The 14,731-nt window shown below is 41.2% G+C and overlaps 1 protein-coding gene across 1 annotated transcript in view; it reads left to right on the top strand.

Moving 5' to 3' along the window:
• Positions 1-1,604: 1,604 nt before the first annotated feature.
• Positions 1,605-14,731, top strand: part of UBE2G1 (ubiquitin conjugating enzyme E2 G1) — a 102,441-nt gene continuing 89,314 nt past the window's right edge. Inside the window, exon 1 of the mRNA XM_079904220.1 lies at positions 1,605-2,094. Within this exon, the coding sequence (XP_079760346.1) occupies positions 2,049-2,094 (46 nt within the window). The 5' untranslated portion in view covers positions 1,605-2,048. The remainder of the gene's footprint in view (positions 2,095-14,731) is intronic.

Consider the following 14,731-nt stretch of genomic DNA (forward strand, 5'->3'; position numbering starts at 1 on the left):
AATGCAATTAAAAAAATTTTTTCCCTAAAGAGAGTCCTTCAAACGGAGTAAATTTCAGGCTTCACAAAACCTGGGTTAGCTCCAGGGAGTTGTTTCCCAAAGGAGTCCAGATTCACCTTTTTTTTTAATGGTAGATTTATGTTTTTATGCAGATTCACTCTTTTTTTTTTTTTTTTCTGCACGTCGTATTTCTCTAGTTGCGGCGAGGGGGGCTACTCTGTTGTGGTGCGTGGGCTTCTCATTGTGGTGGTTTCTCTTGTTGCAGAGCACCAGCTCTAGGCGCACGGGCTTCAGTAGTTGTGGCACGCGGGCTCAGTAGCTGTGGCTCCCGGGCTCTAGAGCACAGGCTCAGTCGTTGTGTCGCACGGGCTTAGTTGCTCTGCGGCATGTGGGATCTTCCTGGACCAAGGCTTGAACTGTGTCCCCTGCATTGGCAGGCGGATTCTTAACCACTGCGCTACCAGGGAAGCCCTGCAGATTCACTCTTAATGTTTATTTGTTCCTTTTAAGTCTTGTTTTAGGGGGAGAGTGAGGACAATTTTTTCAGTAATTTTTGGAATCAAGAAACTGTATTAGAACCTGGTCCTCCTCTGGCTACCCTACCTGGAGCTCACGGAGACTGTAAGACCTTTGAGGATAGGAACAGAGCTGTGTTCTCTGTGTCTTCTACAGTTCAGGTGCAAAGTTAATGCAGGTTCAGGAAATATATATATATATATATATATATATATATATTTTTTTTTTTGCGGTACGCGGGCCTCTCACTATTGTGGCCTCTCCCGTTGCAGAGCACAGGCTCCGGGCACGCAGGCTCAGCGGCCATGGCTCACGGGCCTAGCCGCTCCGCGGCATGTGGGATCTTCCCGGACCGGGGCAAGAACCTGTGTCCGCTGCATCGGCAGGCGGACTCTCAACCGCTGCACCACCAGGGAAGCCCAGGTTCAGTAAATATTTTTGAAGGAACAGATACATTTGAGTGCCATTAGGTATCATTTTTCCTTCTGCTCCGTCTCTTTATTAAGACTCTCTTATGCAAGGCAGAAAGCTGTGGGAATGAGGATGAGAAGAGGTAGAGCGGGGTAAGGTTGCTTTTTCCAAACCCTAGATCCCGCACTTAGACTTTACATAGTAGATGCCTTTCTGGATATTTTGCACCGTGTATATCAGATTTTGCTAATCTCAACTCACTTTACACATAGAGATTATTAATGGTGTTTAAACATTTTGTGCTATGAGATGCAGAACATTTTTTTTATTTCAAGAATCTTTTTGTGCAACTTTCTGTAAAGTGAACTACCAGCATATCTGAAGTCTATTTTGGAGGTGTGCTTAAAATGGGGCACACCGTGTATACTAAGTTCGCCTTTAACAATGACTAATTCGCACACCATATGTGGAGTGTTAGATAGCTGTTGGGCGCTCGCCAACAACTAGGCACCTACCACTTCTTTTGGCCCCTTCACTCTCAGACCACCTGCTTCGACCCGGAGGTGCTGTCTTGACCCTCCGCGACCTCTTTGTCATGGCGTCTGCGGGGCGTCTCCCGCCGAGGCCCCGGCACCAGGCCAGGCGGCGACCTTCCCAAGATGGCGGCGTCAGGGGCCACTGCGCGGAGGGGGCGGGGTTCCGCCTCCGGAGGCGGGGCAGGGAGCCAGAGGGGTCGGCCTAGCGGGAGGGCAGCTTCCGAAGTAGGCAGCCCCAGCGCGCCTGCGTGGAGCGACCCTGCGCGCAGTGAGGCAGTGGCGGGGGAAGGCACCGGTGGGGCCGACTGGCGGGTTGAAGGAGGGAAGCGGGCGAGCGAAGTCCCAGTGCGCGCCGCGGCGGCACGGGTACCCTCCCCTTCCGGGCGTGAGGCGCTGTGAGGAAAGCTGAAGCGAGCTGACTCGCACCGGCAGCGAGACGCCGCTACCGCCGCCCCAGCCCCCGTTGGCTTCGGCGCTCCCGTCGTGGGGGCCCGGGTTCCTCAGCACACCCAGCTCGAGCAGCCCCAGAGCCTGTCCCCAGTTCTTCGGAAGCCCCGGCGCCAGCCCGGGCCCTTGGCGGGGAGGATGACGGAGCTGCAGTCGGCACTGCTACTGCGAAGACAGCTGGCAGGTGAGCGGGCGGGTGGAGGGGCGCCGGCCCGGGCCGCGATCGCGGCAAGCAGCTGCCTGCTCCTCCTCTCCTCCTCCTGGGCGCTCCCGGGCGGGCGGCCGGACGGGCGAGGGGAAGCGGCAGCCCCCGGCGAGGCCGGGAGCGGGCCTGCGAGGTTGGGGAGCCAGGGCGCCAGTCCCAGCCGGGCCCATTACTTCTTTCCCTGCTTTCTTAGGGCATTAGGGGCGGGGACGCGCCCCAGCCTCGGCCCCAAGACCGGGCCTGCCGCCCCGGGGGAAGGAGGGGAGGTTGCCCCCTCCCCCACCGTTCGGTGGGACGTTGCGGGGGAGGGGCTGTAGGTCCACAGCCCCGGCGGACCCTCCCTGGAGGGGCGGGTCCGGGCTCAGGTGCGGCAGAGGCCGCCGGACCCCCGAGGCAGTAAGAGCGTCTGGGCCGGACCGGCTGCGCGTCCGGGGCTCGGCTGTCGGAGCCGCGGGCCGACAGCCGGGGGCAGGGTGGGCGAGAGGAACTGGCCCCCGGGCGGATAGGTGAGGCGCGCCAAACTTCTGCCCAGGCAGCGCCGGGTCCGCGGAGTTGTGGCGGACAACAAAAGCCCCGGCCTCCGCGGCCTCGTCGCGGGCGCGCGGGGTCTGAGAACCCTGCGGGGCGCGGGACGCCGCCTCGCCTGCCTCCGCCTGGCACGGGCTCCGGCTGCGCCGCCCGGCTGGGGGAGGGTAGGAGCGGGCCGAGCCGAGAGCCGCTCGCTGGCCGGCTCGGGGCTTTGTGCTCCGAGCGACTCCGGCTCCTGTGCAGGCCTGCGGGTCCCCGGGGCTGAGGCCCGCGGGCTCTGGCTTGGGGCGGTGGCCAGTCTGCCTCCCCAGAGGTGCCTGCGTCCCCCTCCCCCATTGTCCCGGCCTCCGGCCGTTTGCGGCTTCCAGGTTGACTTTTTAGGGGGTTGGCTCCGACTCTGCTAGGACTGTGTGAGTGGAGCATGCGCAGTGGGGACGGGGACGTACGTGTGCGGAGTGGAAGGGGGGAGGCGGGTCGGTGGCTTCACAATGCCGCCCCACGTGCTGCCAGATTTAAAGAGAAATGAACCAGCAGTTAACCACGGCTGCCCAACGCCCAGCCTGTGTCCTTCACAGTTCTGACGGATCGTCACCTCCCCGCTCCACAGCCAGCGGCCCTGAGCCCTCGGCAGAACCCAGAGGCTGAAATGAAGACATCTATTTTTGAAATAGGTTTACTAAGACTTAGGTTGAGGTGTTAGTTAAATCACCTTTATGGCTTCTTAAGGAAAAGGTTGTCAGGGGCTGTTACAGGTTGTATAATTAGGTTTATTATTAGAGCATGAGCAAGCAGGTTTGGACAAGTACTAAAGTTCTAAATGCTCAGGGAGAGTGACGGAGTGAATGGAGAATTTCTAGTGATACCTGTGTCCATCGCAAAGGTATTGGGCAAGCAGTGAAAGAATAACTTCATTGCATCTTACATTTGCAAACACACGTTACTCTGTGTATTTTTCTGGTTTGTTTTGTTTTGGAGGAAGGAATTAAGATGTTCTTTTTTCTCCCTAAGAATACTTTAAATCAGAATAAGTTTTAATTATGTGGTGGACTGTTAAACAGTATTAAAATACTAAATCAGTATTAAAACAGTACTCAACTCTTTCATAATGGGAAAGATACATGTTTTAAAGGTGTAAAAGAAGTTAAGCAGTTACTAAGATAGTAAAGTATGACTAATAACAGTGTTATCAGTAGCAGTATTTCAAAATTCTTTCCAACCTATTTGTGAACAGGCTGTAAATTTTGATAGGCACTTGGTTCAGTTTTGCACTCTTTTACAAGATTAATCCCAAATATTGATAAGACATTTCCCAAAGCTCTTTCTTAATGGTTGACTTTTTGATAAGGCACACCAAGATATGCTTTAAGTTTGGAGAACAGAATGATTTAGTTTGTAATTTTTCATGCCTCATTATAAAGTTACTTAGCTGCTGATTAATTTTCTTGTCTTTTTGATCAGACACAATGGACTGTTGTTAATAGTTTCTTAAATTTTTGAAGGTTATTAACATGCTCAAAATGTATAAAACAGACCAAGGCCAGTGTATTAAGGAAAATGTGAAAATATCAAGTTTATTGGGAAGACTTGATAAAACTACATACTGAAATAAAGGCCCTGTTGTATTTTAGTCGTTAGTAGTACATTGTTTGAGCTTTTTGGTTTTTCAGATATCATTTGAAAACAGGAAAGAATGGTAAACTGTAGTCTCTTGAAATAATTTAGAGTGAACTTTTGGAAGGCGTAATAATAAATGCTTTGAAAATCTTGAAATGTATTGAACTGAGTAGACACACAAACCTAAGCCATTCTAGCTGCTAGAATTTCAGAAACTTAACAACAACAGTGGCTAACAATAGTTACATTTATTGAGACCCTAGTCTGCCAGTCCTGAAGGATTTTACTTCATTATTTGAGGGGAGAATTTATTGTGTGTGTGTTGTGTGTTGTTGGTAACTGTAATGAAGAACCTGGTGACTTTCTGAGTGAAGCAGAATGGTTCCTTGGGTTGCAGAGTTTCTCAGCCTCAGCACCACTGATGTTTTGGGCTGATTATTGTTGTAAAGGTCTATACTATGCATAATAGAATGTTTAGCAGCATTCTTGGCCCCTACCCACCAGATGCCAGTAGTACACCTCCTCAGTTGTGACAACCAAAAATGTCTCTGTTGCCAGATGTCCCCTGAGGGACATAGTCATCTGAGGTTGAAAACTCTGGTTTAAGGTGTTTTAATTAAGACCATAATGGCCGTTGTGAAGCAAGTAAGAACACCTAACAGATTCATGAAATCAGATAGGTTGTATATTTCTTTGTGGGTATTATTAGACTATGACTTACTTCTTTGCCAATTCAGCAGTCACAGTTCAGTTTTTGCAGTGCATAATGCTAAACACTAAGAAATCCTACAGCACAAGAGATAATTTAATTTTTTTTTTTTGAAAAGGTGTTGTAAGCAGTGGTTAAAAATATAAAGAGTATAAAAAAGGTTTAGTCTTTCCATCCCAACCCAGGCTGCTTTTCTTGGAAGCAGCCATCATCAATAATTTCTTGTGTGGCTTCTTATACTGTATATGTTTATATAGCTATATATGTTTATATATATGTTTATACGGGCTAACGTTTACTGAGGACTAGCATAGCATCTACCAAGCATTTCGCTGAGAGCTTTACATATATTATCTCATTTAATCCTCCTAATAAGGAAATTGAGGCTAAGAGAGTATCAATAACTTGCCCAAGGTCACACAGGTAGTAAGTGGTGCTGCTAGATTCATATTCAGGACCTTCTTATTAGAGACTTCGTTGTTTTTAATTGGCTATATTGTCTTCCAGGGAGCAGCAGTTTAGCACAATTGTGAAATATGGTTTTATAGATTTAAATATTCGAGCTTAATTTATCCAGTAACTACCAAAATGATTGGGGAAATGTTCTCATCTTAATAAAATTTTATGTACGAAATAATGCACATTAAAATCTAAGTGATATTCTTAAGGTAATAATAAAAAGATGTTTTAGCCATTGTCACTTTACGACCAACATTCTGTAGAATGTCATAGATTGAAAGTAGCGCTAAGCTTTTTTGTGTTAGCAGTTAACTCTGAGAAAATAAATTGGACTAATTGGACTTATTCCCTACTCTAACCATACTAACTTTTATTTTATGATAAACATTTATAAAGAATAAGAGGATTTTTTTTTTAAGATCACTTGAGTTTTTTTTAACATTGACAACACAGTTGCTTTCTCATAGGTACCTGTCATCCCAGAACTAGCAAGAAGAATCTCTTAAGCAGTAACAATAAAATAATTGAACTCCTTTTACTCTAGAAATTTTGATTGCATATTTTAAAGTAATCTGCAACATTCCCAAATCTTTGTCTCCTTGTCTACATATGTAAGTAGGTTGTGATGAGTTAGTTATGTGTGTTTCTCAGATTTATGTGCAATAAAATCATTTGGGAGTATGTTAAAAATACAGATTCCTGGCCTCACCTTCACAGAGTATTAGTCTACATGTCCAGATGGGGCCAAAGAAAGCCCAATTTTTAATATTTCTCATTGGCCTTTCTAGAATGTATTGGCATTCTGACATAAAATTTCATTAATAATCTTAAAGTAGCAGAAATAGAGTAATTGATTATTGACAGGGATACCCTAGTGGTAGAAGATTCTAGGTGATGAGCAGAATATTAATACTTGTATACTAATAGTTGTTTACCCACATATTTAGAAATGGAAGAAAATTATAAAAGTAAGTTTATATTTCATCAAACCACTAATTGTTTAATAGAGTTTGGGAATTTTTATATCCAGAAATCATTACACTGTTATAGAAATAATGCAGCTACTATATGCTGTCAGAAAAAAAGTATAAATGAAACAGACATTGTGGTTGAGGGAGGGGTGTTGGATGATTTGTAATCCCTGTAGTGGAGGGAGCATCAAGGAATTATGCATCTGATGTTATGTTTCAGAATCTTATTTCAAAATATGTACATATATTGAATCGTGTATACCTTAAACACACGCAGTGTTATATGTCAATTTTATCTCAGTAAAGCTGGGAAAAAAGTCTAATTTTTTAGTAAGTGAATTTTCTTTTTTTTTTTTTAGTGAATTTTCTTAACATTAGGGAGTAAATGTTTTAAGTTATAATTTGTGTTACTCTGAATATTTTTGATATATAATGAAATTTAGTTTTTTATAAGTAATGGTAGCTTACTTTTGTATAAAGTCGGAATGAAACGTACTTGTCTTTTGTAATGGAAGACCTCACTTTCTCAAGTACTGCTTAATATATTAAAATACTGAAGTAAACTCTAATTTGTACATATTAGTATATTAGTATAATCTGTACTTACTATAAAGTAGTGCCAAAGTATATGGTTTTATTATATAGTTTGAGTTAATACACATTATATTTGGTGATATGTGTGCATATAAATGTACGTTAGATGCCTTCATTATTGATAGAGTGATATCGAGTGAGGAAAATCTGAAAATCCATTCACTACTCCTGTATTATTGTTGCTTTTTGACTTTTCAGGTGAAGAGTGTTTGTATATATCAAGAAGACTTTCAATCCTTGGGTTATTTGATCTTGTTTACTTTAGTGCAAGTTTCTTTGAGGAGGTCATGCTAATTTATTGTAAATTGTAGTGTGGATGTGCTCTTGCTTCAAGCAAGTAAAATGCTAAGCATTCTTTTATTTTAATGGACTCACTTCAATTTAGGATGAAGGATTTTTTTTTTTTTTTTTTTTTTTTTGGCCGTATGCGGGCCTCTCACTGTTGTGGCCTCTCCCTTTGCGGAGCACGCGCAGGCTCAGCGGCCATGGCTCAGGGGCTCAGCCGCTCCGCGGCATGTGGGATCTTCCCGGACCGGGGCACGAACCAGTGTCCCCTGCATCTGCAGGCGGACTCTCAACCACTGCGCCACCAGGGAAGCCCAGGATGAAGGATTTTTGCATTTCTAAATTATTGAGAAATATTTTTGTTAGAATTTAAAACACTAGATGACCTGCAAAAGTCTTGTTTAATGCCATCCTTGACTGGTTTATAGGAAATAACTTTTCAGAGAGGAAAGCATAGTATATGCTTACGGAACCAGTCTGGCCAGGTAAACATAGTATAGTTATATTTGGTTGAAGGCATTTCAGCCACAGAAAAGTACAAATAAAAAAAGCAAATATTTTGCAAATTTTGGTAATGAACATGAATTATTGGTATGAACAGATAAATGAGGGAATAAGAATAAAATGCGTCTTTAGGAAATAAGATATATACATGTTAAAATAGAGAATTTAAATTTTTTTTACCTAGTGCAAGATAGTATTAGGCTAATTCAAGTAAATCAGGATTTTTTTTTTGGCTGTGCCACATGGCTTGCGGGATCTTACTTCCCTGACCAGGGATTGAACCTGCGCCCTCGCAGTGAAAGTGTGGATGCTAACCACTGGACAGCCAGAGAATTCCCTAAATCAGAAATTTTTATCAGTGCTGCTCCATTGATAGATTCTGGCCCTCAAAGAAACAGCTAGGAAAAAATTCTGTAGTTTATTGCAGTTGCTAGAGATGTGTACTTTTCTTTATGATGTTAAGTTCTAGAATATTTTTGAAAAGTTAATTTTTGTAAGTGGAAATGTTTACCTTTTATTGATGTTCTATATTAATGTCTAATAACTTAGAAAAACTGCTACTCTTCCTTCTCTGCTTTTCTTCGCCTTTCTTGTCCATTGGTTAGGGATCTGTTAAAAGTATAAACAACAAAACCTAAAAATGCCCTTTATATTAGAAGACACTTTTGATTTGCTTTTGAATGTACTTACACTTTAATTATATTATCAATTTCTTATATAAGGTGTATTTTAATTAGAGTTTCTATTTTAAGAGTAATTCTAGGCAAAGTAGACATGGCGCCAAAAGAATGATCTATAAAAGGAAATATTGGTAAACTGGACATCATCAAAATAAAAAAACTTTTGTGAAAGGCAAATGAAAAGACAAGCTGCAAACTGGAAGAACAAAATTGCAAACAACCTGACAAAAGACTGATCTAGAAAAATACAAAGAACTCTTCAAAACTCAACAGTAAAAGAAAACAGCCTGCTTAGAAAATGAGCAAAACACATTTCAGATGGCAAATAAGCAAATAAAAAGTTGTTCAACACCATTAAACACCAGGGAAATGAAAGTTGAAACCACAGTAAGATATCACCACATACCTATATAGAATAGTTAAATTAAAAGAAATTAACACCAGATGCTGGCCTGGGGAGGCAGAAAAACTTCATCTCTCATACATTGCTGGTAGGAATGTAAGATGGTACAGTCAGTGTGGAAGCAGTTTGCAGTTTCTTGTTTAAATATACACTCACCATACAACCCATCAAGTACACATTTGGGCATTTATTTTAGAGAAATGAAAACTTATATCCTCATAAAAACTTACATGCAAATGTTCATAGTAGCTTTATTAGTAATAACTGCAAACTAGAAACAACCCAGATGTCCTTCAGTGGATGAGTAAACCGTGGTACATCCATACCATGGAATATACTACTCAGCAGTAAAAAGAAATATACCATTGATAAACAAAACAACTTAGATGATATCAAAGGAATTATGCTGAATGAAAAATTAATCTCAAAATGTTGCATATTCTGTGATTCCATTTATATAAAATTCTTTTTTCTGTGTGGTAAAGAACATAAAATTGACCATCTTAACCATTTTTAAGTGTATGGTTCAGTAGCGTTAAGTATATTCACATTGTTGTGAAACAAATCTCCAGCTCTTTCATCTTGAAAAACTGAAACTCTATACCCATTAAACAACTCTCCCTCTCCCCCTTGACCTAGCTGCTGCTAACAACTGTTTTACTGTTTCTCTGCATTTGATTCATATAAGTAAATTCATACAGTATTTTGTCTTTTTGTGACTGGCTCATTAGTGTAATGTATGTTGTAGCATATGACAGGATTTCCTTCCTTTTAAGGCTGAATAATACTCCATTGTCCGTATATACCACATTTTGTTAATCCATTCATCTGTAGATGCATTTGGGTTGCTTTCACCTGTTAGCTATTGTGATTATTGCTGCTATGAACATGGATGTGCAGATATCTCTTCAAAATCCTGCTTTCAATTCTTTTGAATATACCCAGAAGTGGGATTGCTGGGTCATATGGTAGTTCTGTTTTTTAAAAATAAACCTTATTTTTAGAGCCGTTTTATTTTTTATTTTATTTTATTTTATTTTTTGGCCACGCGGCATGGCTTGTGGGATCTTAGTTCCCTGACCAGGGATTGAACCTGGGCCCCAGTAGTGAAAGCGCCAAGTCCTAACCATTGGACCACCTGGGAATTCCCTTTACAACAGTTTTAAATTCACAGCAAAATTGAGTAAAAGATACAGAGATTTCCCATAGTACCCCCTGCCCCCACACAAGCTTAGCTTCCCCCAATATCAACATCCTCCACCAGAGTAGTGCATCTGTATTGAAAAGTTTTATTTTGAATGCTTTTGAGCGACCTCCATACTGTTTTCCATAGCAGTAGCACCATTTTACAATCCCACCAACAGTGTACAGGGCTCCAATTTCTCCACTTGTTCTCCAACACTTGTTTTTTTAATTGTAGCCATCCTGATTGATGTGAGGTGATATGGTTTTGATTTGCATTTCTCTGATTATTACTGACATTAAGCAACTTTTCCCATCTTCGTTGGCCTTGGTAGATCACCTTTGGCAAAATGTTGATTCAGGTCCTTTACCTGTTTTTAAAATCAGGTTATTTGATTTTTTGTTGTTAAGTTGTATACATTCTTTATTACTATGAATATTAACCTTTTATCTGATACATAATTTGCAAATATTTTCTCCCTTTCCATAGGTTGCCTTTTAACTCTGATTATGTCCTTTGCATAAAAGTTTTTAAGTTTGATGTAGTTCCAGGTGTCTATTTTTGCTTTTGTTGTCTGTGCTTTTGGTGTCACAGCCAAGAAATCAGTGCTAAGTCCAATATCACAAACCTTCTCTAGTAGTTTTATAGTTTAGGTCTCACGTTAGGTCTTTAATCCATTGTGGGTAAATTTTTGTATGTCATATAAGATAAGGGTTCAACTTCATTCTTTTCTGTATGAATATCCAGTTTTCCCAACACCATTTGTTGAAGAGACTTCCCTTTCCCCATTGAATGGTCTTAACACCCTTATAAAATTCTTGAAATGACAAAATTGTAGAGATGGAGAATAGATTAGTGGTTTTTAGGGATTAAGGATGGTAATAGTGTGTTGCTATAAGGCGGCTGCATAAATGATCTTTGTGGTTATGGAACTGTTTCTGTCTTATAGTGGTTACATAAATCTGCAAATGTGATAAAATTGCATAGAGCTATACACACACACAAATAAGAGTGATACAATAGGAATAAAGTGTGTGGATTGTACCAATGCCAATTTCTTGGGTTCGCTATTATACGATAGTGATGCAGGATGTTAGCATTGAGAGAAACTGGGTAAAGGGTATAGGAGATCTTTCTGATCTGTTTTTTTCCATTGCCCTATAAATCTGTGTATTAAAATAAAAAATTTTAAAAAGTCACTTGTAACCAGAGCATTTTTATCAGTCTTTTTTCATGTAGAGAAGTCCTTTTTAAACTTACTATTCATAGTTACAAACATAGCAACATAATTGCCATAACAACACTTTCAAGGAATAGGAAGTTGGAATTGAGAAATCTGTAGTTTGAGGTAGAAATTCCATCTTAATTTTAAATAATCCTCCTTTAAACTTCTTGTGTTGTCGTTTGGAAAATGGAAGAGAGGATCAGTATAAAAGCTCATTTATTGGGCTTCCCTGGTGGCGCAGTGGTTGAGAGTCCGCCTGCCAATGCAGGGGACACGGGTTCGTGCCCCAGTCCGGGAAGATCCCACATGCTGCGGAGCAGCTGGGCCCGTGAGCCACGGCCGCTGAGCCTGCGCGTCCGGAGCCTGTGCTCCGCAGCGGGAGAGGCCACAACAGTGAGAGGCCCGCGTACCGCAAAAAAAAAAAAAGCTCATTTATTGAGCTCTTCAGTTGCATTGAGAAATGCTGGGGGAATGCAAAGATAATTGATATGGTATTCCTGCCTTGAGGTGCTACATTTTGTAGGCGTTGATGGACATGTAAACAAAGTTATAATGCAACATAAGTACATATTGCAGTATAAGTATAATGCAGTATAAGTATAAAACATACATGTGGAAGGAGCAGAAGGTAGCACTGAGGAAGGAGTGATTAATTATGGGAGAGTACAGTGAAGTCAGGGAAGGCTTTATAGGAATAGGACTATATTTTAGATACAGCAGAATCAAGATGTCAGTTCTTTTAAGAGCATTAAGTTATATATTAAAAAAAAAACCTTTGCATTTAGCAATGTAGAAAAAACAGTAATTAGAATTACTTAACATTACAGAAGTCTAAAGTTGACAGATTTAAAACAAATAGATATTTATGAAAGACAAATAACCCTGTTGAAGATTTCCAAGAAAGTGGTCTGGGCACAACTTTCAAGGGATGGCAGTAATTTGTAATTAAAAAAATTTTGTAAAGAACTTAAGTCTGCTTACTTCACTAACATATAAAAGAGGGAAGAGGGCAGGAAGGAAACAGGTTACTCTTCATGATCCTAGACTTTCTATATGTGGTCACATTCAGTTCTTACAGCAAATGTTTGGAGTAAATATCACCTTTTTGAGATAAGGAAATTAAGGTTTATATTATATCTGGTATTTCGCCAAGCTAACCCTGATGGAGCTGGCTGGCAGAAATATATCTGTCTGCCAATGAAACCCAAGCCCTTTCCATATCAGTAGTTTCTTTAACATTTGGGGGCTTCTTAGACTCCTTTGAGAATTTAGTAAGCATTTAAGACCTTCTCCTGAGAAAAATGCATACAATTTTGGGTATAATTTTGGAGGTTTTTCTGATCTCTTGAGTGAAGCTCATTTATGCACATATAATACTGTCTCTTACATCATTCAGCAAATTTGATGCCTGTTTTATATAGTCTATAGGGATGCCAGATGAATAAGTTATTCTTGTATTCTAGGAACTCGTAGTCTGTAGAAAATCCTCAGAGGGCTGCTTTAAAATAGTGTATCAGAGAAAGTCAGGGAAAGCTTGCTTCTACCTGGAGGGCTTTTGAGGAGTTGGTGGCATTTGTGCTTGACTTTTAAAGGATATGTAAAATTTGATCACATAAAATAGGAAAGTATTTAAGGCTGAGGGAAAAGAACAAGCAAGACAGAAAGCTTGTTCTGAAAACAATTCAATGTGGTTGGAGTATATGATAAACTGAACTAGTGGGAAAATAATATTTGGAAAGGTTGGTTTTATTTGTGGAATACCATAAAGATACTGAAGAACAGAGTCACTGAGGAGGGGGGAAGTGATGTGATCCGAAGTATGTGGGACCCGTGCTTCTCATTATCTGTGGTGAAAGACCAATTTAAAAAAATTTTCCAGGGACTTCCCTGGTGGTCCAATGGCTAAGACTCCATGCTCCCAATGTAGGGGGCCCAGGTTCGATTCCCTGGTCAGGGAACTGGATCCCACATGCCATAACTAAGAGTTTGAATGCCGCAACTAAAAGATCCCATGTGTGGCAATGAAGACCCGACGCAGCCAAATAAATAAATAAATATTTAAAAAATTCAATTCATTATATAATATTTTAAAAAGCAATAAAAAATGAATTATTAGAAAAATGAAATAAAGACAGATTTGAGCCCATATTTATAATATTAGGTTCATCATATAAAATGACTATCAAATTGCTATCTGAGTTTCAAAATGCTTCCTCTGGCTGGTGGTCAGGGACCATTAACAGTTTGGTGGATTGGCACCAGTTAAGGGACCACACTTCAGCATTACTTTGGGCAGAGTGGAGAATGATATTAGACTACGGTCTCTCCATAAGGACAGAGATTTTTGGTTTTGTTTATTAACTGACATATCACAGATGCCTAGAAGGGTGACAGAAACAGCAAGCAACCAGTAAATACTTATTGAATGGATTAAAATTACCATTCTGGATCTCCCCCCCCCCACACACAGGATTTAAGCACATGTGAACTGAACCTTTTAAGGTAGAAAGTGAAACAATTAGAATACTTCCATTCAGTAAACATTTAATTCCTTCTATATGCCAGGCCCCGGGGATACAAAGATTCATGATACAATTCCTGGCTTCCCCTTCTAGTGGGGAGCGTAGACTTTTATAAATAAATATTGGTTGATAATTAGAATATATATACTTCACCACAGTAGTGTAGACATTCTTGCCCTTATACCACACCCCCCACCCCCCTTCACTTATTTACAGTATAGCTGACCAAATGATACTTGTTGGGCACCCTCAGTGTCTCAGCAAGGTCCTTACTTTTCTCTCAAAGCAGTTTCTCTAATGGACTACTTTACTATGACTGGTTTTTCTAACTCTTTATAAATTACCTCAAAAATTAAAGGTTTTCTCCCCCCACCTTTTAAAGCTTTTTTTACTTTTTTAAAAAAAATTATTTATTTTTGGCTGCATCGGGTCTTCATTGCTGCGCGTGGGCTTTTTTCTAGTTGTAGTGAGCGGGGCCTACTCTTTGTTGTGGTACGCGGGCTTCTCATTGTGGCGGCTTCTCTTGTTGTGGAGCATGGGCTCTAGGCGCGTGGGCTTCAGTAGTTGTGGCACATGGGCTCAGTAGTTGTGGCTCACGGGCTCTAGAGCGCAGGCTCAGTAGTTGTGGCGCACGGGCTTAGTTGCTCCACGGCATGTGGGATCTTTCCGGACCAGGGCTCGAATCCGTGTCCCCTGCATTGGCAGGCAGATTCTTAACCACTGTGCCACCAGGGAAGTCCCTTTTTCTACTTTTTTTTCTTTCTTTCTTTTTTTTTTAATGTCTTCAAAGTTTCTGTCTGGTCCTCAATCTTAGCTATCTTAGGTTTCCTACCAAGGTGGTTAACCACATTTTTCAGAGGAGGAAACTCGGTTTGGCTTATTCACAATAGCAGAACCAAGACAGCTAGATTTCATTACTCTCTGAGCCTGTTCTTTAAC

Source organism: Stenella coeruleoalba, assembly GCF_951394435.1.
Source record: "Stenella coeruleoalba genome assembly, chromosome: 19".
NCBI lineage: Eukaryota > Metazoa > Chordata > Mammalia > Artiodactyla > Delphinidae > Stenella > Stenella coeruleoalba.